The 24,771-nt window shown below is 37.8% G+C and overlaps 1 protein-coding gene across 1 annotated transcript in view; it reads right to left on the reverse strand.

The window, feature by feature from the left end:
- Window positions 1-4,392: 4,392 nt before the first annotated feature.
- pdlim4 (PDZ and LIM domain 4) overlaps window positions 4,393-24,771 on the reverse strand; it is a 46,701-nt gene continuing 26,322 nt past the window's right edge. Inside the window, exons 4-7 of the mRNA XM_081390899.1 lie at window positions 17,936-18,135; window positions 14,197-14,360; window positions 8,718-8,871; window positions 4,393-6,478 (exon numbers count right to left, since the gene is read on the reverse strand). Coding sequence (XP_081247025.1) covers window positions 6,274-6,478; window positions 8,718-8,871; window positions 14,197-14,360; window positions 17,936-18,135 — 723 coding nt within the window. The 3' untranslated portion in view covers window positions 4,393-6,273. The remainder of the gene's footprint in view (window positions 6,479-8,717; window positions 8,872-14,196; window positions 14,361-17,935; window positions 18,136-24,771) is intronic.

The following is a 24,771-nucleotide window of genomic DNA, read 5'->3' on the forward strand; positions in this document are numbered from 1 at the left end:
AAAATATTAGAAGTAAAAATTAAACAAACCTGCGTTTCATCGTAGCCGAAATATGCTGTGACTGACTGTCCATAAACAATCAGTGTACAGTTCTGAGAACACATTTTCACTTTCTAAGCATTTATATTTTGTATCTTTTTTAATATAATCATAAAATGCTATGCAAGGCATCAGGCGTTTCCATCACGCGAAAAGACGATGTTTCCACAAGATCCACTCGTTAGGAGCTTTGCATAAAATTAAACGATATACATAACAATAACGAATTTATAGATAAACTAAAATGTACACAAACCTGTAGGCTATATTACCGAAGACATGCACCAGTTTGACAGCGCTGCACTGCTCTCTCCTGAAGAGGGCGCAGAAAGCCCGCAATAAATAACTCAATCCTTGGGTTGTCACGTCTGACCCAGGATCTGGGTAACACAAAAACTACCCAAACACTGGGTTGTTACGTCTGACCCAGGATCTGGGTAACACAAAAACTACACAAACATTGGGTTGTTACGTCTGACCCAGGATCTGGGTAACACAAAAACTACTCAAACACTGGGTTGTTACATCTGACTCTGGATCTGGGTAACACAAAAACTACTCAAACACTGGGTTGTTACATCTGACTCAGGATCTGGGTAACACAAAAACTACTCAAACACTGGGTTGTTACATCTGACCCAGGATCTGGGCAACACAAAAACTACTCAAACACTGGGTTGTTACGTCTGACCCAGGATCCGGGTAACACAAAAACTACCCAAACACTGGGTTGTTACGTCTGACCCAAGATCTGGGTAACACAAAAACTACCCAAACATTGGGTTATTACGTCTGACCCAGGATCTGGGTAACACAAAACTACCCAAACACTGGGTTGTTACGTCTGACCCAGGATCTGGGTAACACAAAAACTACCCAAACACTGGGTTGTTACGTCTGACCCAAGATCTGGGTAACACAAAAACTACCCAAACATTGGGTTATTACGTCTGACCCAGGATCTGGGTAACACAAAACTACCCAAACACTTGGTTGTTACGTCTGACCCAGGATCTGGGTAACACAAAACTACCCAAACACTGGGTTGTTACGTCTGACCCAGGATCTGGGTAACACAAAAACTATCCAAACACTGGGTTGTTACATCTGACTCTGGATCTGGGTAACACAAAAACTATCCAAACACTGGGTTGTTACGCCTGACCCAGGATCTGGGTAACACAAAAACTACCCAAACACTGGGTTGTTATGTCTGACCCAGGATCTGGGCAACACAAAAACTACCCAAACACTGGGTTGTTACGTCTGACCCAGGATCCGGGTAACACAAAAACTACTCAAACACTGGGTTGTTACGTCTGACCCAGGATCCGGGTAACACAAAACTACCCAAACACTGGGTTGTTACGTCTGACCCAGGATCTGGGTAACACAAAAACTATCCAAACACTGGGTTGTTACATCTGACTCTGGATCTGGGTAACACAAAAACTATCCAAACACTGGGTTGTTACGCCTGACCCAGGATCTGGGTAACACAAAAACTACCCAAACACTGGGTTGTTATGTCTGACCCAGGATCTGGGCAACACAAAAACTACCCAAACACTGGGTTGTTACGTCTGACCCAGGATCTGGGTAACACAAAAACTACCCAAACACTGGGTTGTTATGTCTGACCCAGGATCTGGGCAACACAAAAACTACCCAAACACTGGGTTGTTACGCCTGACCCAGGATCTGGGTAACACAAAAACTACCCAAACACTGGGTTGTTATGTCTGACCCAGGATCTGGGCAACACAAAAACTACCCAAACACTGGGTTGTTACGTCTGACCCAGGATCTGGGTAACACAAAAACTACCCAAACACTGAAAAAATAACCCAAAAGGCTCAACCCAGGATTTGGGTAGAACAAAATAACCCAAGATTTTTTAGAGAGAAGGAAACACCCTTCATGCCAACATTCTGGTTTACTTTCTTGTCCTGAATAAAATACGACTGCAGTTACTTTTATATTCAGTCCCCGTACACGCCAGAACACATTATAATAAAATGTTCCAGTATATTTGCTTGTAATTCACCGTGTTCTTGACTCGTCGTTGGCCCAGGAATGAAGAGCCTGCTCCAGCTGGCCTTTAGGGGTTTTGAAGACACCTTCTGGTGGACTAATGATCGCTGATGGTTTTTATAAGACACAAAGCTGCTGGTTTATTTTTAGCTTTGTTGCAGAGGAAGATTCACAGATATCTGCTTCTATTTTTCTGCTGTTAATGGAAACCAGCGCTCTCCACATCTGCCTTCCAAACGCCTTGTCCAAACTTGGTCTTGTGAAGCGAGTGACTCAGCAGAGAGATCTGCTCCTGCACGCCTCTGTATCTTCACAATCTTTCAAACTATGACCCTGCTTGCAAGACACTGATGACTCCAGTGGATCAACCTCAATTTATGAAGCGTCTTGATCAATGCATGATAGATCATATCAGTTCAAAAGTTATTTGGCAATTATTCATTGCCAGAAACCCATCTGATATTTCCAATTTAATTATATTTTAAACCCATCAATCACTTAGTGATGAATAGGAAACATCTCAGTATGATGTACCAACACAATATTTTTAGCATGATCCAACTTGTGTTTGTGCAAAACTGATATAGACTCAGAGATATATAGCCACAATATTAACCACTGTGTATTTCAGGCAATGGCAACATCCCTCGCTGTGGTCCGAGATTGTGCGGGATAGAGGAGAAGTCAGAGAAGGAAAGGAATGTGAGGAGCAGGACCAGTTCTGGTTGTGATTAGGAGAGCGTGAGCGTGAGCCGAGCATCAGAACTGCAGTTTGACCTCGACAGCTGAAATCACAAACCCCGTCTCATTTACATGCACACTTCTCAGCTGGGGAAACTCCTACAAGAACACATGCTCATCTAAACCGTGGAAACTGAAGAGCTTTGAAGAAGCAAGCCAGATGCGGCGAAAGATTTTAATGTTGGTCACTTTTGTAGAGCGTGTCTGATGAGCAAAAGCTCACGGGCTTGTTGTGACAGAAGGAAAACAGCAAATGGTAATATGGCACCAGTATTGTACATGTGAATTTATGTAACAATCTCTCCAGCCCTGATCAAACTCCCCCGCCTGGAGCTTTCCAGAGATCCCGAAGACCTCGATGAGCTTGTTCAGGTGTGTTTGATTAAGGCTGGAAGGAAAATGGATCTACACTCATGGCAACCTCTTCAGATCTGCCAACCCTTGGTTTGTGATTCCCAACTTCCATGACTTTCTTACTTCTGTGGACCTGCTTTAGTCCAGGGATGCCCAATCCTGCTTCTGGAGGAAGAGCTCCAGTCCTAATCAAACACGACAATCAAAGGCTTTGTGATTGTAGAACAGCCTGAAATCAAAAGGAGTAGTTCACTTTAAAATGAAAATTAACACATGATTTACTCCCCCTCAAGCCATGCTAGCTGTGTATGACTTTCTTCTTTCAGACGAATACAATCAGAGTTATATGAAAAAGATATCCTGGCTCTTCCGAGCTTTATAATGGCAGTGAATTGCATCCAACAGTTTGAAGCTCATAAATGTGCATCTATGTGTCATAAACGAACTCCACAGGCTCCGGCGGGTTAATGAAGGCCTTCTGAAGCAAAACCATGAGTTTGTGTAAGAAAAATATTCATATTTAACACATTACAAAGTAAAATTCCAGCTTCCGGCCAAACGAACATACTCAGTCTCGTAAATATCAGGTAGCGTAAATATCAGCAGTTTGTCGCATTACTCGCATAAGTTGCGCTTTACACTTAAGTCGAATCTTATATAGCTAATCTATATAGCTAATTTTGCCCTTCATGACAACTGTGAGAGGGGTGAGGGGTCCATTTAAATGATATTAAGACAAAGTTCTGCCGCATTTTACAGTCTAAAAAAGAGAGGAGCTGTAATCTGTAAAATGTAATAGGACCCCTTGAAATTGTTGCTTTTTGGCAAATTGCATAGAAATCAATTGGGCCTGATTTGACCAATAAACAATAAATATAATCAAAAACTGTACAGTCTTTCTAAGACACATCAGTGTCAAAACTTTGCATGCACATCCTAAATGAGAAATTGTCTCAAAACTTCAAAAGTACTGATCCAAAACGGACCTCAACATAGTGGTTTCAGTTTTGGTCTGTTCCTTACACGTTATCATATGGCTTCAGGAGATCTGCAGTCATATGGACCACCTTTATAATACTTTCATGCTGCTTTTTGGAAGCTCAAATGCATCTGTGTAGCATGAGCATTATTCCTGTGTTTTCCACGGAAGAAAGAACGTCAAAAGGGTTTGGAATGAGAATTGAGTTCTTGGTGGAAAAAACAAACAATTTCTTTTCTGTTTTTGCTGTTATTATGTTTAAAGATGATCTGTTAGCATTCAAATTATTTACAGAAGACTCTTAATACAACAAAAAACCCACACACGTGCATATCATTCATTAGAAACTAGAAAAACAAACATTTCTCTATTTTTTTTTTCTTTCTTTCTTTTTTTTTTTTTTTTTACAGAATTTACAAAAGCGTCAGCAGATAAAGAAAAGACAAAAAAATAAAAGCATATCTACTTTACTATTCTGGTTTTGTTTTCTACGAAGAAGCCATCCAACACAATCAAACAAACAAAAAATCTAGTTTAAATCACATATACGCAAATATGCAAACGCAGTCACAAATGCTTGGCCAACACACTTCAGCTCTGCTTTTGTATGAAATGTGTTTACATAACAAACATCAGTACTCGAGTCACCTAGAAATGTCTATTACGCCACATGTTACGCCACATGTTTCCGGTGGCTAGCTTTAAACACACAAAACATGATGACTTTACTAAACAGGCGAAAGAAGATATTACATAAGGGGTGTGATGATTCAAGATCTGTTTTCAAAAACGGTTGCGTCACTTTGATGGTAGTTGATGTGAATTAGAAAACCATCCAACCAAGCTTTTTTCTGAGAACGCCATGCGAAGTTGCAATAGAAATTGTGTTTTGATACTTTTAGGAAAGCAATTACATGTCAAATCGTATTCACATACTTGCATATTAGGTCCTTGCACACCGAGTCCAAAATTGCCGTTAAAAATGAATACGACCTCACGTCGTGTCAATCACGTTCACACACTGCCTCGGTTACATTTTCTGTGTTTTTTGCATCCCTAGCGAGCATTTTGAGAGGTGTTTTGACAATTCAGAGCCACCGTACAAGCAAACGCCAAAATCCAGAACTGTTCAGGATCAATTGGTTCACGGTAATTGGTGGTTCTTCTTTTTAATATGTATATAAGCATCAAACTGAGCCACTGACATCCTGAGGTAAACTTTGAACTCTCCTTCCTCTCTACGCAATCTCAGGATTGGATGATGGACCCAATATTATTTTTCTCTTTTTCAATTTCAATTCAAATCACATTTATTTGTATAGCGCCTTTCACAATACACATCGTTTCAAAGCAGCTTTACAGAAAATGCATGAGTCCACACTACAATTTAGAGTAATCTGTTATCAGAGGAAACTTTATGTATTTCAGATTTTGTATTTTAAAGAACAGAATCATCCTCCCTGCTTGAAACTCCGAATTTTTTCACAACGGATTAATTAATACGTATCAAACTCAGTGTGCAAAGTTTCTGTGCGTGACGAATTTTTAGGATGACGAATGTGCAAAAATCGGACTCAGTGTGCAAGGGCCTTAAATCTGCTCAAAGGCGATCAAAATGATATTTTTCCATTCCTCCAGACTCATTTTCCTCAGATAAAGCTGGATGTGGTGGTGATGGAAGCTTGCTCATCGAGAAAAACACACACAGCTTGCCTTCTTAGCCAAAGAATAAACATACCGTCCCAAACTCTCTGAATAAATGAATACCATTTCCATTTTCCACATGGCTTGAGACATTCTTCGTGGCCTTTTTGAGCACCTCAAGTTCACCGCAGCGTTCAGAGAAATAAACCGCTGGTGTGCCACTGGAATCTAGGTGAACAGATGTTCGTCTGGGCCGTTCGGTTATCTTACACTTCAAACTTTCTTCTTAAAGCAAACCCAGAATTGCTCTGTCAGAGTGTTAGAAAGGCTGCGGGGAAAAGAGGATCTCAGTACGAGGTTAGCAAACTACAGAACGTGAGTCCAGGATAAAGTCGAGCAGGGACTGAAAAAAGAGAGTTTGTTATTCTCATTTCCACTTTGCCAAGCTGAATCCTCAACGAAACCTGTGTGTGTGTGTGGGCTTAGACCAGCTCCACTTTGGAGTTGGGATAGACGGCCACCACGTCATAGCCCTCGGGAGGCTGAACACGAGCCTTGGCGTGAGTCTCACAATACAGACTCTCATCGATGAAGAAATACCCTCTCTGCTTGAGGTTCAGCCCGCAGTCATCGCACATGAAGCAGTCGGGGTGATACAGCTTGTCTCTGGCCTTCACAATCGTTCCCCTGTGTTAAAACAGTTCGAAAACGTTATAAGACACTTGTTAAATGACGTTTATTGTTACTTTTATTGTCACTTAATCTGGTAATTGGGTCAATGGTCCAGGAGAAAGAAAAGGACAAATCTTTATACAAAAAAAAACAACTATTTGTATTTATGTTGGTTTTGAACAATATTTTATGCCATTTTCAACAAAAGGTTACATTTAAAGTCCCCCTGTAGTCAATTTTATCCCTTAAAACTCATCTTTGATGACCAAAACGACATATTTTTAAAAAAATTCAACTATGACAAATGATAAAGAATTACGAATGAAGTAATAATCACAACATTAATGTGTCTGAGATGTGCAAAACTGTCTTTTTTTACTCTCAACATGCATTGCTAATTACTCAAGCGTTACCTAGTCACTCCTTAGGAACTACTAGTGATCTGGACCATTATTTTAAAGTGAAAAACGATCCAACAAATTTTGTAAAAACGATCCTAATACTAAACTTTTAAAAGAGAAAAGGCTTTTATGATAAAAATGGTGGTCAACAATTGCTAAAGTAGGATTAGCAGGTAATGTTTAGTCAGTAAACGAGCAAACAATAAATCCCTTTCATAAATGGGCTGATTTTTTTTTTTGAAATGCCATGACCCAACCATGATATTTAAAAGAAAGCACAAATGTCTCTTATGCAGACCTGACGGCTGATTGGACAATCTCTTATCACTAATTCTTCTTATAATAAAATCTCTATGAACAAGGACATATTTGAAGGCTATAATATCTATAAACAGCATTCACAATGGGCGCATTGTTTCCTTCTTCAGTGGAACTGTTCTTATCATATGACATCACTGTTTACTCATTTTCCTGTGGGAAAGTGCCAACAGCAGAAGAGTGACTTACAGTATTATCATGATCAGGAACACCTGTGCCACATGCTCCGGCAGGTCTGGCTTCATTGAACAATCACGAACTCAATGAGTGTTGAAATCATTCACGACTTACAGGCTTATGTTTAAAGATGATAAAAGAAACATATACTGGCTTCTAAAGTCTATTCAATACTATCTAGTGTCTTGATGTTCATTTAGGGGCTTTCCTCAGCAAATATTGCTGTATATTTAAAGGGGTCCTTAATTATGATTTGACTTTTCTAGCTTTAGTTAGTGTGTAATGTTGCTGTTTGAGCATAAACAACAACTGCAAAATTATGACGCTCAAAGCTCAAAGCAAAGGGAGATATTTGCTTTTACAGAAATCACTTTTTAAGGACTACAACAAACGGACTACAACGAGCTTCTTCCCGGGTTGGTGACATCACTAACCCTAAAGTTCAGTAGCCCCACCCACTGATTTGAGCACGGCGAGTAGTAGGTAAATAACAGACGTGATGCTAACACTGGATGGAGCAACTAAGCGATAAAGATGCCTTTGAAGAGTGCAACATGTTGTGCAGCGCCACTGGATTTGCAGAGAGACTGACATTAAAAAACAATCCTGTGCTTTCTTCTATACTGGATCCGACAGGAACGGCGCAACACACTTATGCAAGTAAAAAAGGTTTTACTGTGTCACTATTGCTTTGCTACAGATCGTTTGTCTAACCGAAATCACCACTGACCAGCTCTGATATGTCATGATTCATGTAGGCCAACAGTCAGATGTTTTTGTCTGTTTTTTGTCAGTAAATCAAACAACCCGGCCCAGATCCGTGTGGAATCCACTTGCACCGGATGTGGGCCGGATCTGGGCCGACACTATGTTGCTGTCTGGGTCAGTGACTGAATTCTGGGCTCTCGCCAAAACTCCCGTTATAATCAACGAATCTCTTATTTCCATTGTGTTTGCACAGTTAGTTATGATGAGAGCATTTGTTAGTGTGCAGAAATCGAGTTACAATGACGAGATCCCTTTCATGAATATGATGCTATAATCAACACTTTTCACGATTTGTAAACCTTGAGAACTCTAATTGTAAAAACGTGCTAAAAGTTCCACATTTACTGCTTATTTAATATGCAAAGCTGTCAGCCAATCACAGCAGTGGGCGTTTACACTGAAGCCTCACAGAGACACGCCCCTTAAAACAGAGCGTTTAAACCAAAGGGCTAAAATCAGGGTAGGAAAAATGCCTTTTATTTCTAAATTTTGACAATTTTTGCTGTAAAAATCATCCTAACATAATAAATGCACCCCAGTAAACATTATAAAAGTTCATGCCGCCGTAAGCAGCGACACATGGCACTCACACAATGCCGTTCCCGCAGCGTGTGCACTGAGGCAGCTTCTGTAGGCCGGCCATGGGCGCCAGAGGAGCCGTGATGGGGCTGCCCAGCTTCGGCACGGGGGACTTCACCGGGGAACGCAAGCCTCGCACCCCGTGCCTGTCCACCGGCGAGACCCCTGGAGAGAAAACAAACTGCAGTCAAGGGCACAGAATATGATACCGTGATCAACTATTGAACTGAGATGAGATCTTACCCATACACAAAAGAAATATATTTGAAATATATTTTCAGAATATATTTCAGAATATATGCAAATATTTGAAATTGGCCCAATAAATATATTTCACACTTAACATCATATATTTTTGTTATATTTCAGAATATATTTCAAAATGATAAATATAAGTGAACAACAATGCAAATATATTTTAATGTATTCGGAAAATATGCCACATGTATTTTTGACACTTTAAAATATATTTCAATATATATTTTTTTCTGTATGGGTAGAATGGAAAGCAAGTGTTCTTCTTTTGAAAGAGACCTTTCAGAATGGAGCATTCGTGTTATTTACAAGAACCAAGCTTTGCAACAAAAGCCCCAGATTGAAGCGCATGAAGTAACCAAAGTTTTTCGCGTGACCTTTCAACGTGATTACGTAATGTGTGGCGCATCACAGCTTGGTGTAAGACCATAATTTGTGGTTAAAAGTATATAAATGTTTATTTTGTTATAAAATGTCCGCTGGTTTGTCTGGTTAAGACTCTTATTCCTCGGCTGGATCGTGTCGAGACTTTGAAGCTGCACTGAAACTCACATCTGGACCTTCGACCCGTTGGACCCCATTGAAGACACTATATGGAGGAACATCCTGGAGTGTTTTCCTCAAAAACCTTCATTGCTTTTTCACTGAAGAAAGAAAGACATGAACATCTTGGATGACGTGGGGGAGAGTAAATCATCAGGAAATGTTCATTCTGAAGTGAGCTACTCCTTTAACACGGATGAAAACGAGGCTGTGATGGATAGACTTGCAGTCTTTACAATGGCACACACCGTATAAAGGTCCTAGATCACGCAATTTTTACAACATACAACTTTTCAAACCGTTTTATGGAGTTTTTGTCAAAAAACTGAACAATTGGTATGTTGTCAAACAACAGTACAATCCATTGAATGCACTGAACTTCAATCCCTCACAGCCGGGCTGTCGAACTCAGGCTATGTTCAGACTGATTTTATCCAGATTCATATTTGAAAGTCTAGACAGCAAAAAAAAAAAAAAAAAAAAATTGATTGAAACCACATTAAGAGTTGGTTTCTGTTCTGAAATGCAATTCCAATCAGATTTTGATAGATGCATCTCAATTTGTCGGATTTCAAATTGTCTTTTGCATCACTCTTAAAGCAACACACAATGATAACGTCAAAACCAGAGGCAGAAATGCCAGAAGTATTCATACGATATTCAAGCGGTTTGTCCCAAGATCCTCCGTCACTGAGTTTTTCATGTGCGATGTAAGAGTGGGTAGGCCTACGTCCGCACCAAAGCAACCCATGCAGAAAGGTTGGTTATGTATGGACACGCACATTGTATTTGTTCACTTGCAATGAATAGTGCGGACAGTCTGCCAGAAAAGATCTGATTTGAGAAAACATCTGATCGGCCTGCAGTCTGAACAGTTCCTGAGGGCCTTCCAACAGAGTTTACCTCCAACCCTAATGAAACACACCTGAACCAACTAATCAAAGGTCTCCAGGATCACCGGAAACATAGCTGCATTTCTGGACACGCTTATTGGCTCATTAGGTGTGTGTGTGTGTGTGTGTGTGTGTGTGTGTGACGTGTGTGTGTGTGTGTGCTACTTCGGATGTGCGTCTTGCGTCATCAACCCACGACTCGACCGGTTACCGGCTAAAAATAACTATTTGTTCAAGAATCGAGCATAACTATATTCAACGTGTTTATAATTAAAGGGGTCATGAACTGGCTTTTTTCATTTTTTTATATTGTTGTTTGAGGTCAACTTATGATGTTCCCTTGGTTTTTGCATTCGAAAACATCAAAATGAATAAGTAATAGGCTATTTTCTCCCCTGGTTTTGAGCCTAGCTCCTGAAACGCTCAGTTTTTATGAGCGTGCCGCATTGAAGACTTGGAAGTAAACGCCCACTGCTATGAGTTTTGCATATTATAATGAGTTTCATGTAATGCGCGAATCGGTGGGCGGGGCTAAACCGGCAGTGTTGAAGTAGGCGTTGATCTTCTTCTGCGGAGGCGGGGTTTGATACCCTGTGACGTCACAGATCCCCACTTTGAAAAACCTGTCGTTCGCTGAGCCTGGTGTCAATAACAGCTTTTATTGGACTAACAAGGAAGTTTTCAGTTCTGAAACTTACAGGATATTCTTATAGTATGATGACCTCTTATATGTCAAATGCTCAAGGAAAATTTAATTTCTCAGTTCATCACCCCTTTAAACATTGTTTTTGATTGATCAATTGATCAATGATTGAAGAGTTTATGCTGAAATCATTGATGTTTTACAAGAGAAATCACAGACAATTTTGTGATTCGGTTTACGACATTTCTCATTCATTTTTATGGTATCCACAAAGCATGACTGAATGTTGTATAATTCAATGACGTCAATGATGTGATGTGATTATCAAGGCACACATTATCCAGTTTAACCGCTGAATGGTGACATCTCAGGGTACTTAACATTTCAAAACTTTGAAACAATTTGTACTGTATCTTAATTTCAAAAGTCCAGGATAAGTCGTAGTGTTATGCACATTTTACTACCAAGTTGCTTGCAATGCTCAAAATAAAATCTGTAACACAAAAAAAGCCTTCCTGCAGCTCAAACAGAAGAGCACATAGCGCTTGCAACGCCGGTGTCATGGGCTCCATTCCCAGGGAAAGCAAGAACTGATAAAAGGTATACTTTGAATGCTATTTAAAGTTGCTTTGGGATATGCCGGGACAAAATGCATGTCTTCCGGGGAAGAAAAATGAACACACAGAATGGGGGATTAGATACATGATCATGAAATCCACTTTCCCACAGTGTTTATTCCCCTGGCTGTGACTTTCTATTAATTCTGAAGACCTTGATGATCTTGTTCAGGTGTGTTTGACCAGGGTTAGAGCATTGATCTCGAGAAGCAGACTTGACCACTCCTGGCCTAAATAATGTTTCATAATTTTTTTAATTTTGGCTTCCTATTACTGGACTCCCAAAGTTAACTGTTGTTCTTCTTTTCTCCAAAACTTGGTCTTTCCACCTGCATTAAATTATGCTGTTCCACTAATTCACTCACAAACCTATTCATCAGAGTTAAATTCATTCTTTGACTCTTTCCCTGCCACTGACAGAGTTTTCCGTCATTTATGAGACAACGCTTTATTTAGGGCGTGTTTTCACTGTTATGCGGTAGGGGGCGCTATTACTCATCTTCTGAAAGAGTACTGAATCTCCTGATCAAAACACAAGCGAAAAAGCAGAAGAAACAAGCGATCTCATTTGTAAGCAGATGCACATGTAAAATAACGTGATCATCAACATTAACCAGCATATAAATCAAAACGGCGTAATGTTACTGAATGAAATGTTGACCCAGGACGAGCTTTAGGACTGTGAAGCTTTGAGGTGTTGATGGACTCGATCCACTTCATCTGTGTTTTGATGACGTTCTGAATCCCATCCAGACGTAGTCTTTGACAAAATTTAATTTTTTTCCAATTTAATCTTTTTACTCAAAATTTTGCTTTTTTTAAATAAAACTTACATTCAAGTGTTCATAAAAAAGAATGCATTAAGCTAGTTGTTGTTTAAAAGCAGAGGGTCTGTTCTTTTGATGTATTGCATCCTCAGATATTCATACAACAAAATATTCTTGGGGCCATGAAACCTTTGTGAAAATGAAGAAAAAAAAAAATGCTGATGCTGGCTGGAATTGTTTTTCCAAAAATGCTGGCATGGAAAGAGTTAAAAATTCTCATTTTGTGTCAAAGAGCAGCAGAGTACACACTGTATTGACAGAATTGTAAGTTTTAAACTGCTATGAACAGCTACTTCTGACTTTCCAAGAGGCCTTGTTTAGCCCAAAACAAACCAATCTCTCAGAATAAGCGCTTAGCAGCTGTGCCTGGAACAAGAGATGGCCAGAATTAATGTCCTTCACACTTCAATCCCAGGTCAGACACTATTCTCCATGCAGACGTAGCTGAAAATTCCGTGTGTGTGTGTGTGTGTGTGTTAGCTTCAGGGCATGGTTGGGACAGAGCCATATGGCCAAGTGTGGAGCACAGCTGCCAAGGCCTCCTCCTATCTTCTCCGTTTCAGGCTGAACGAGGAAACATCCGGATAAAAAAATATGCGTAACTGTCTAAATGGTGCCCGCCTCAGTCATCTGACTGTTGTTGTGCCAAAGTGAGATCATTAACTCTGCGTTATTCCCAAGAACTGCTGGGACAGGTTACTACTCCAAACCTGTCAACGAATACCACTAATTACACACTTAAACACTTGATCCCTGATCCCTGTGGCTCCATGGGATCTAATTCAGTGTGCGAGAGATGGCGAAGGCGTAAGTACAGCATGGTCTAGAAGCTTCTCCATGGGATCTGGCTTAGACATTTCTGGGCTTATATGACACAAAGCACAACATTTATGGGAGCTTTTAGCCTCCAAGAGACAAGAGAGCAATCTGGCCCCAAAAAAATCCAGAATCCAAGGAATTCAATAGCCAGACAATTTTCAAAATAGTGTAGCATTTCTAGTGACAAGTAAATAGCAATGTATTGTAATAAAACTGCATCATTCTTATGTTATTGTTTCCAGTGAACATACTGAGGCGATAATCATTGTATTATCGGTTTGATCACACACAAAATTACAATATAGGACATTATCGATAATTAACAATTCCAACAGTGGTTTTCCAAAGTTACAGCCACAAAGTTCACTGGACACAATTTTGACATCGATACCATGGGGGAAAACTGTCATATAGATGTTTTTAATATTATCTCATAATTTGGCATCAGGAATATTAGGCTGCTTTCACTTTAAGACAGAATGCACAGATCCAATACACTGTTACACGTGTTTTCTTTCTCATCTGTTTACGTTCAATTAAAACATAACTGACTGCGTTTACGTGAATACTTGCCATTTTGACATTATTTTGTGTGTATTTGACTGTTTAAGGGACATTTTTTTAGTACTCAGAGGCGGCTTTATGTGCCGCTCTTTGGGTTTGAGCTCAAAATCTGCGGGAATGAGTAAAATCATGCGCAATACGTTTTTTTGACAACACGACATTGCACTTATTATCTCAGATGCCTTTTTAAAAACTACAATTAAAAAATGCATATATTATATATACAATTCAACCTGCCAAAGTGGCGAGTAGGAGTAACTGGGTTACACGCCACTGCTGAAATACACCCTGATTCTGAGAGAGAAGTAAATACTGTATGTAAAACTGACCCCCATCCTCAGCTTCCAGGATTCCCTGCAGGTATTTAAAGGAGCCAGATTGTTTGGGAGCGGACACAGGTTCCTCGTGGTCCTGAAGCATCCTGTAGACGTCTGACTGTGGGTCGAAACCATTGCGGTTGCCTGATGAATTCACTGGTGGTTCAGGGCTGAAGCTGAAAGGAAAACACATCCAGATCTCAAACATAAACATCTGCTATTGCCATGTGTTTTCATACTGAACTCAGAGACGGGCATAAATACATGGAAATGTATTTAAAATACAAATACAAAATACTGTGTGGAAAAATGTATTTAAATACAAATACAGTATTTTGTATTTTGAAAATACACAAAATACATGTGAAATTGGCCATCCAGTGCAGGGATAGGTCACAGTGAATGAAGAAACTACACAGGCCTACTGACTTTACATTCATCTCTCTCTCTTTCTTTCTTTCTTTCTTTCTTTCTTTCTTTCTTTCTTTCTTTCTTTCTTTCTTTCTTTCTTTCTTTCTTTCTTTCTTTCTTTCTTTCTTTCTTTCTTTCTTTCTTTCTGGCAATTACAAATAAACTTATGCAAAATAGAAGCCATTTATATACTTATTTCTGGTTACAATGTAGTCTATTACTTGTGGTGAACACTATTAAAAAATTCATACTGTATGTAAAACTGTGGGAACCTTTTCTGCTATCTAGCAAAGAATATGGATGGGCGATATGACCAAAATCTCAATTTTACTTCACAGTAACAATATCATGGTTTCACAAATCAGTTTTGATTCCACAGCATAAACTGATTTTCAAACTCTTTTGAGTTTTTTTTTTTTTTTTTTTTTTTTGGTAGTCCAATGCTTTTTAAGTAATTTTATGTTTATTTTATGTAAAGTTTATTTGTTTCTATAAGTTTATTAAAATTAGAAAGTGTATCTAAAATTTTAAATTAGAATTAATTTAGATTCATTTGACACTATTTACCCATTTTTTATTATTATTTTTTATGTACAATAAAAGTAAAAGCTGAAGATGTTTGTGGTGTATCATTCATCAGTGTTTGTTTTTCCACTCCAACGTTCCAGTAATTCCTGGCCACTAAAAGCTGCACGGATAAATTTGCTTACCCCACAAATAGGCCTATCTATGTAAACCATTTAGAAAAAGTTCCATCAATTCACACTTTATATCATCGTATTTTAAATACATGTATCTGAAAAACTGCTTATCCCTGACTGAACTAAACACTTTCTCAAGTTATTTATAAAAGCTTCAGTACATCTCTAAAGGAATGGAAGCCAAAGAAATTGGCTTAAAATTCAAATACAACACATTTGTTACAAATATTCAGATACACACATACACTACCAGTCAAAAGTTTGGGCACAGTAAAGCTGAATCTTGTAATAAACGTGCAGTTGTTAATGTTGGAAATCATTTATTACTTAGAATTCTTTTATCACAGTTTAACAGCAAATGTGTGCAATAATTATATATATATGTCGTTGCTGTCTTTGCAATATCTCCAAAAATGTTGCAAATGTATTGTCCTTTTCAGACACCTGGTAGAGTTCTGTGAAAGTGATACTGTTCCCCAAGCGGCTTTCTGTGCGCGCGCTCCGAGAAGGAGTGAAACACGGATAAGTAAAGTGAACTTTGAGCTTCGGGTTTGCACCTTAAGGGTTAAAAACTGTATTTCAAGTATTCATTCAAGTATTTGCCTAAAAACCCTTGGTTGTGTTAAGTGAAGATAAACAGTTGGGAAATAAGTGTATCAGTATATTGGATACGTGCATTCAGCTCTTAAAGTGACAGCAGCCTAATATTCCTGATGCCGTCTGTGTTATAAATGTTAATCAAACAAGAAAAGACAAAGAGAAAATAACTCACTGCTCTTTAGTAGGTTTAATCTATATTTAATATAGATACAGTGAAAACTATGCAGTGTTGTTTTACATTTGATTACTTTCTGTTGATAAAGATTGCTCTGTTTTTTAATTTGTATAATTTATTTCACAGGAATGTTATATTTCTTAAGCTTTAAGCTGTTCCTAATCACCTCTAAATGAGTGAATGGAATATGTTGCACATGTTGCTTGCCAATAAATGAAGAGTTGTCAATTCATGATACTTTCTCATCTCTTATTTTATTCATACTTAAATACAGTGTTGTTAAGAATAGTGTGCCTATTATTTATTTCAGTATCGGTGACAGATATCGGCCAATACTCCTTACAGTGATCGCAATCGTGATCGGCCCCAAAAATCCCCATTAATAATAATAAAGAATGAGTAGACGTTTCCAAACAAGTTTGACTGTTGTTATGAGTTCAGATCTTTGAAGGAACTGATTCCCCCCAAGTACACAGAAGATACTTTGATGGTTTTCCTTGTTGGAAGTTTCCATGAGAGTGATCAGTGTTATGACAACTCCAGGAATCCAGGAATTCATAAACAGCGGATTTGTCATATTCAGAGTAAACACGCAACCAAACGGTTCTCGATCATCCTTATCTCACATCCAAATACACTAGTGCTTCAGAAAAATTCAAGGATGTTTTGCAAATATCAGTGTGGCAGATGTTCCCTGAAAACTGTTCACTTTTTCCAGTCCTGTGCTTCGCTGAACTCATGAACTCATTTTTACATAACAATATGCCTGAAGAGCTGTAGCATATTTCAGTCTGAAATGTTTATTGTTGTGTGCAAGTGCTCTGAGTGAAGACAGGACCTGCACTGTAGATGTCCAACATGGGAAAGATCCCCAAGATCACTTCCTTGATAAATCACTATGTTTCTCACAGCCTTGTGAGGATCATAAATATGTGTTTCTGGCACCACTGCAAGACCGGTGTGGTTTGTGTTGGCTAGAGTTTAGCTGTGTACAGTTAACATGAATTTAGAACTGACCCTATTTACCTTGCGTTCCTGGTCTAACTGTTTTTCCAAAGAAAAATGCATTGGGCCCAATCATACACCCAGTGCAATGCAGCGCCAGGCGCGACACAAGTGTGTTTTGCTAGTTTCAGCCCGACGCAGTTTTCATTTTCACGTTGTTTAAATAGCAAATGCATTTGTGCCCATCTGTTCACCCATGGGCTGCTGGTCTGAAAACAAGGTGTGTGTTCTGGCGCATTGTTGGAGCGTTGCTATTTTGAGGAACTGAAATAGACTGAGCCACTGACCAACTGAAACCTGGTCTAAAGTTTTTTTATTATTTAAAGAGCGCGTTAGTGATGTGAGCCTATAGGCGAGTCCAACACGTGTACACTCTGCTTATTACACACACTCTGCTTATTACACACACAGGGATGCGAAGCAGCACACAAACATGCCAAATATTACAAATAAAAGATAAAACGTAGATGGTCTTCTTGCACTCTTTAACCTCGCGCACGAGCAGATCCGTTTCCTCGCTAGAGAAGTCCGCTTGCAAACTCCTCCATGTAAATAGCGAATCCGCCATGACGCGAGCACAACTGGCTTTTAAAGGCAATGGGAGATGAGACTCTGGTTTTTTTTTTTTGCACGTTACGCCCAAAACACACCCATTACTCAATAAGAGAATAGGGACAACACTTTTAGATCATGCGCCGGGAGCACCGACCATTTTCCTCATCGTTAAACTAGCAAAAGGGGGTTCGGACACGGCCTAAGTGCACTTGCGCCGTGCGCTTTAGACCATGAGCTTAGATCCTTAAAATAGGGCCCATTATGCTATTCCTGTGCATGTGTGAAAAACTGTAAAATGTCCCACCTGTGAGGAGAGCCCAGGCTGAGGCCTGACATCTGCTTGGGAAGAGCTCCATTGCCGTTGTTGTGTGAATACAGTCCGGCTGGATTGTTGTACGTAGGTCTTGAGTTGCCGTTATTGTAGGACACACCGCCTGTGATGGGACTCTTGGGTGAGGGACTCTTCGGAGTGGGACTATAGCCGCTGCTGATTGGTCGAAAGGTCTGTAAAAAAAGAAGAAAAACATTTTTTTGTTGATTGTAAGCTAGGGGTGTAACGATACCCTCATATCATGATTCGATACATATCGGGATACGATATTATTACAATACTCCAAGACATATGATATACGGTTAACAAAAAATTAACTGTTGATTAAACAGTTAGGCCTATCACATTGTGTGTGTAAATGAATAGTCTTGGACTTGGTGCTGAAACCCAAAGCACAGGACAATAGAGACACCAGAATAACAATATTCATGATTCTGAAGCTGAAAATACTGAATTATTGTAGACGAATATTCTCTGTCACTGACTAGATATATTTATAATAATGTAGGACACTTTTTACTGGTAACATCAGACATTTGGCATTATCAGGACACACACATATTCCCCCATTGCATTATTATACATCATATTCAACATTATATATAGCAGTTTAATGTACTGACTCTAAAACTCTGTAAACACACAGTAAATTTTGTTTTGGGTGAATTATACACAATACATTTTGTGTCACACACTATCCACGATACATATTGTTGCATTTTTGTATTGCGATATACAGTGTTCCCACTCTAAACCAAATGTCAAATTCCCTGACTTTTCCCTGACTTTCACTGACTAAAAAGATGAATTTCCATGACCTATAATGAACGGCAAAACAGGCTGCTGTTTTGCGGAGCACTGAGCTGTTCTGTTTTGTAGAAAGCCTTTCTTTAAAGTGAATTTCGTTTTCTATAAATTGTATCTTAATTTTAATATATTTTTCATCAACCAATTGCCTGTATTTAATAAATGAGAAGCAAATATATAGCAGACAATCAAATCAAAGTCCGTATTATTATTTTTGCATAGGTGCGATAAAAAAATCATTATAGAAAAATTACATTTTGATAAATGGAAACTAAAATTTAAAGCAACAAACTAAATTCCCTGATATTCCATGACTTGGACAAAAAAATATATAAAATTCCCTGACTTTCAATGTCTGGAATAGACCTTTTCAAATTCCATGACATTCCAGAAATTCCATGACCCGTGGGAACCCTGGATATATTGTGGCACGATATATTGTTACACCCTTATTGTAATACCATCCAAATCTCTTCACAAAAAAAATATTCGGAGCAAATTATTCACTGTTTCAACTAAGAGCTAATATATTCTGAATGGTGATGACTGTATGATTGGAACAATACTTGACAGGTTTACAGATCTGACAAGCACTCAATAAACAGCTTACTCAGAAAATATGCAAATATTTACTGTTGCAGACAAATTCCCATCATACATATTTGCCTCTGGTCAGCGCAGCTTTTGATCATAAGTTAACAGCCATTTTATGACATCCGCAGTCATTTAAGGCAACTTATTTGTGTTATCCTTTTTTATTGTTGTTTTGTTAAACGGTTTGTCTAATGTATCGTATTTGGGTTAGGGTTAGGGTAACTGGTAAGGGTTAGTCTAATTCTGAGAAAAGAAGAAACTTAATTTAATATTAATGGCTGCCAAATTTAAAACTCTGCATGTCAGAAATTACTCGCAATAAATCTACATTAAGTTCAAACAAAAGTTCATTAAACAACAAATTACGGTGAAAATTCTGAAGGAATGGTAGCAAATTAGTCAAAACTTTGCAAATGTGCTGTTCAATCTATTATTATACACAACAACTGATCACAAAAAATTAGTGAAAGTGAATGCCCCCGTGTTTTATAATAAGCAATGCCAGGCAAATGTCAACAACTTTTCCATTTAAATATTAGGACACCATTTTGGATGTAGTTTTGATATCATAGTCAAAATTTGCAATAATTAAGTCTCTTCTGCTCACCAAGGCTGCATTCATCCAATCAAAAATACAGTAAAAACTGTAATATTGTGAAATATTATTACAATTTAAAATAACTTTTCTATTTGATTATATTTTAAAATGTAATTTATTCCTGAGATCAAAGCTGAATTTTCAGCTCCATTACTCTTCAGTGTCACATGATCCTTCAGAAACCATTCTAATATGATGATTTGCTGTTTAAGAAACATTTATTCTCGGAAGTTGATACCACAATGTGTGGCTTATCTTTCTTCCAAGAAAAAATAACAGCATATTGGTTTGGAACGACCCGAGGCAGAATAAATAATGGCAGTATTTTCATAGATAGCGGAGGAATACATGTTCACATCAGCGCTCTGTACTTCAGTCCCACAGCAGGAGGCAGGAGGATTCGCCTGCAAATCATGAGGGCTCTGTTTTCTGTTGTTTTTAGCCTTATGACCATGAAAAATATCTCATATCAATCTTTATTACAGTTCAAAATGGGCAGCAAGACAAGCGTTTTATTGCATTTCTCATCTTTGAGTGGACAGAAGCCGGCTGTTCTCCTAGTTTTCTCATTTAAAACAACGTGCAAGATAATGGGTTTGAAAGGTTCATATCATTTATCTCTTTTTTTCTCTTGAGCTCTACACATAATGTTAAAAACAGAATTCTTTGCACTAGTATCTTTGTAAATGCCCTCATTGAAAATGAAATTATATACAGACCATGAACTGTAGTTTCTGTAATATATACAGGGAAAACTGTAACTGTATACTATATACGTGGGGAAAAATCTATCCTTACATTTCATGCAATTTTACAGTAAAAAACAGTTAAATGTACCATTTTTAGAAATAAAAAAGAACAAATCATCTTATAATTTGCAGTGAAAAGCAGACATTCCCCAGAATAGCTTGTGTGACACTTCACAGTTAATTTTAATAAATCTGTTTCTTCTTAGCTTTTTTATCAGTAATGCACATTATGTACATCGTATGTTGTTAAATTGTGTTTTTGCATTATTTTATTGTCATGTGTGTTACCATGATGGTGTTTTGTGCTATTTTGTGGATCTTCTATATATTATTTACCTCCGCTTTGATTTAACCACTAGCTGATTACTACTGAAACTAATAGAAACATTAGTTATGGTTATCTAAAGCATATAATAATGATAATATTTAGAAATAACGTCTGTTCTGACCTTTGCTGGAAAGGAAACGTAGATGCATGCTCCTTTAGTTCACATGTCTGCCACAAATGGGTGTAACTGCAATAAAAATGGCAGATTTACTAGTCTACACATCTGGTGTATAGCTTATAAAAGTGCCAGTTTTGTAGTCTAACATCGAAAACCATTCATTTGTACCTCTCTACCTTTTTTAACATAAATTTTCACTACATAAGCTTAGATTTTTGTTATTTAATAAATCTGGATAAGGCTAATGTCTCATTAAATTGAATTATTTACCCTATTCTGCAGTACAGAGAATCTAGAGGATCACTGAAACAGCAGCCGTGGTTGAAACAGACGCTCTTTTACACGCTACGTTTATCATACTTCTCATACCAGGGGAAATATTACAGGACACCCTTATCAGCCGACTATACAACACAGTTTGAAAACAGTTTGGCTCTTAAGAAGTTCTGAATGGGTGAGAATGCTCACGAAACCTATTAGCAGGCATGAAAAGAATTACAAATGAGAGATATGAATATGAAAAAAAAACATGTATTATTAAAGAAATAAGAATGTGTATTTTGCTATTAAGCACATTTTAGCTGATTTTTTTATCCATTTAATTCACTTAATGCAAATTATTGTAATGCAAAAAAAGATCAATTGTTAAAATTGTAACGTATTTATTAGGGATGCACGATATTTCTGCAACCATATCGGTATCAGCCAAAATATGAGAATTTTCAAATCATTATCGGCCCGATAAAAAAATTTGGCCGATATATTAAAGCCGATAAATAATGTATTATTTCCTCCGGCTGAGACACTTCAGATGCGCACTGTTCAACATGATGGCTTTGAATTGCTTGAAATTTGATTGGAATCACTTTTAAAAAAGGAAAATACGGTTGCGTCATATCGGCTACATAAACTTGAGAACATCATAATTGTGTGCTTGGGACATTGATTTTAATGGTGAGACTTTTGTTTTTGCAATCAGACTCTTAAAATATATATCAAAATTTGGATTTAGATTTATCAGCCAATATATCGGTTATCGGCTTTCAAATATAAAGAATTATCGGTTATCGGTATCGGCCAAAGTTTTCATATCGGTGCATCCCTATTATTTATACATACATCATGGTAGTGCTTGTTATTTATACTGCATTTAATTAATGCTTACTTAATGCAACAGATGCCAGTGAAAAGCAAACGTGAAAATGGAACGTGGGTGACACAATTAAACCCTTCAGACCTTGTGTCCATTTATATGGATATCACATGTTTTTTGTGTGTGTAAACCAATACAATCAATTTTAAGTTTTAATAATATGAGAAATGCCTGGTCACTCATTGGCCCCTGATCACCCAAAGATATGACCCCTAACTTTTATTAATATGAGTTTATGTCTTCATAAGTATCATGTAGGTAAAAAATCAGGTCCGAAGGGGTTCAACACAAAACACAACCAATAAGAACAGTTTTCTCATTGCATTCCAAAAGTAAACGTTGCTGGTTAAAGCTAGTTTCCCATAATCGCCAGTGAGGGCCCAAAATAAACACAAAAAGACCAGGGAGATATTTATGAGGAGTGTTTGTGTCTGCTCATAAATCCTGACAATCATCAGATTTCACTGACCTGTTTTACAGTGATATCCCAGCATGCCCTTTGGTTCTGGGTGATTGCCCACAGAGCCAGAACATTCAGAACCAACCAAACAAGGCGGTTTGCTACTGCTAGCAATGAACTGTGTAAATCAAAGCTGACCTCAAACCTACTTTTATTAATTAAGGCTTGCTTTGGGAAAAATGACCTGTGATTTATGAAGGTTGATATCGACCTGAGCACTGCAAGGGAAGTTGAAGGGAGGACCTGATGGAAACCATATGGCCACTGTTGACAGACTTAAACAACCCACTCCCAGCATCAGCCCCGTAACATCACTCTCCGAACACGTCATATAGAGATATTCATTCAAAAATAACACAATTTAGGATTTATTCATGCAAGACTTAAAAATGCACCAAACAATGTGAGATTTTTTAGATATTTGGTAACATAAAACACAACAAACTCTAGCTTCTTAGATTCAGGAAGACTTCAGTACTGATGAGATATACATACAGTTCTGGTAAAAAGTTTGGAATAAATACATTCTTGAAATAAGTCTTGTATGTTCACCAAGCTTGAATTATTCTAACAATTTAAAAGAACTTTTAAAAAGAACAGTTTCCATAACAATATTAAATATTACGTTTTCAACATTGATAATAATAAGAACCATTATTGATAATTGAGCACCAGTGATAATTGATAATAATTAGGGATGCACCGATATGAATATTTTGGGCCGATGCCGATAACCAATAATTCTTTATATTTGAAAGCCGATTACTGATATATTGGCCAATAAATTAGATTTTTATATAATTTTTGAGAGGCTGATTACAAAAACAAAAGTATTTCCATTAAAAGCCATGTCTCACGCACACTATATAATGTTCTCATGATAATTTTATGTAGCCGATATCCTTTTTAAAGTGATTCCAATCATATTTCAAGCCATTCAAAACCATCATGTTGAACAGTGCGCATCTGAAGTGTCACAGCTGGAAGAAATAATCCATTATTTATCAGCTTTAATATATCGTCCGATAACATAACAAATTTACATATATCGGTCGATACCGATATGGTGGTTGATATATTGTACATCCCTAATAATAATTGAGCATTTGAGCAAATCAGAATATTAGAATGATTTCTGAAGGATCATGTGACACTGAAGACTGGAGTAACAATGATGCAATAACTGGTAACCTAAATAAATAAATAAATAAATAAATAAATGACTATGACTATAAAAGAGGGCCTAAAAAGCCTAGTGGATCATATGTGACCAACTTTAAGGAATGGGCAATTTTGTTCCATTCATAAAAGAAATGCTGTCTCATATTACAACTGGTGACAAGACTTCCGAGCAATGAAACAATACCTCAGTTATGCTCCGACCTACACAGTCTGGGATAAAATACAGCCTCTGAAAAATTCTTTGGCTCGACCACATGCTTGGCTGTGTCTCCTTCCATTGGAAATGACGTGACTTGTTCTATCGCTATTCTTACAGATTTTCAACATTCATACTTTCCAGTGGCCATGGCAAAAGCCACAATGACTTACATCTCAGCATGAGGCACACATCTGCTCTGGAAATCACTGAAACACTTTATAGACGTTATGACATACAGTCACCAAATGTGAATGTGACTTTACTGAAGATTTGTGCAATGCCCATCTGATTCCAGTGTCAGGGCCAAGAACGATTTGAAACCATCTGTCTCATTTGCCACAAAATGGCTGACACGGGCTATTTTTCATTACACGAGTGAATACAAAGAAAACATTAGCGTCATGTTGAAAATGTATTTTAGGATGGAAGAATTCAAAGGCAATATTGTGGATTATTACATTTAATTTCCATAGAGCACCAGCCAAAAAGTCATCTTTCTGATGTGAAAATATCATGCCTTCACTGTCTATGTAATACACTGTTATAATGTGACATTACCCGTTTTAAAAATTAATGGTGATAATAATATTCTCCTCTTCTGATATAATATTTAAGGAGTGA

The sequence above is a fragment of the Scardinius erythrophthalmus genome (genome assembly GCF_964197995.2).
Source record: "Scardinius erythrophthalmus genome assembly, chromosome: 17".
NCBI classification, from domain to species: Eukaryota; Metazoa; Chordata; class Actinopteri; order Cypriniformes; family Leuciscidae; genus Scardinius; species Scardinius erythrophthalmus.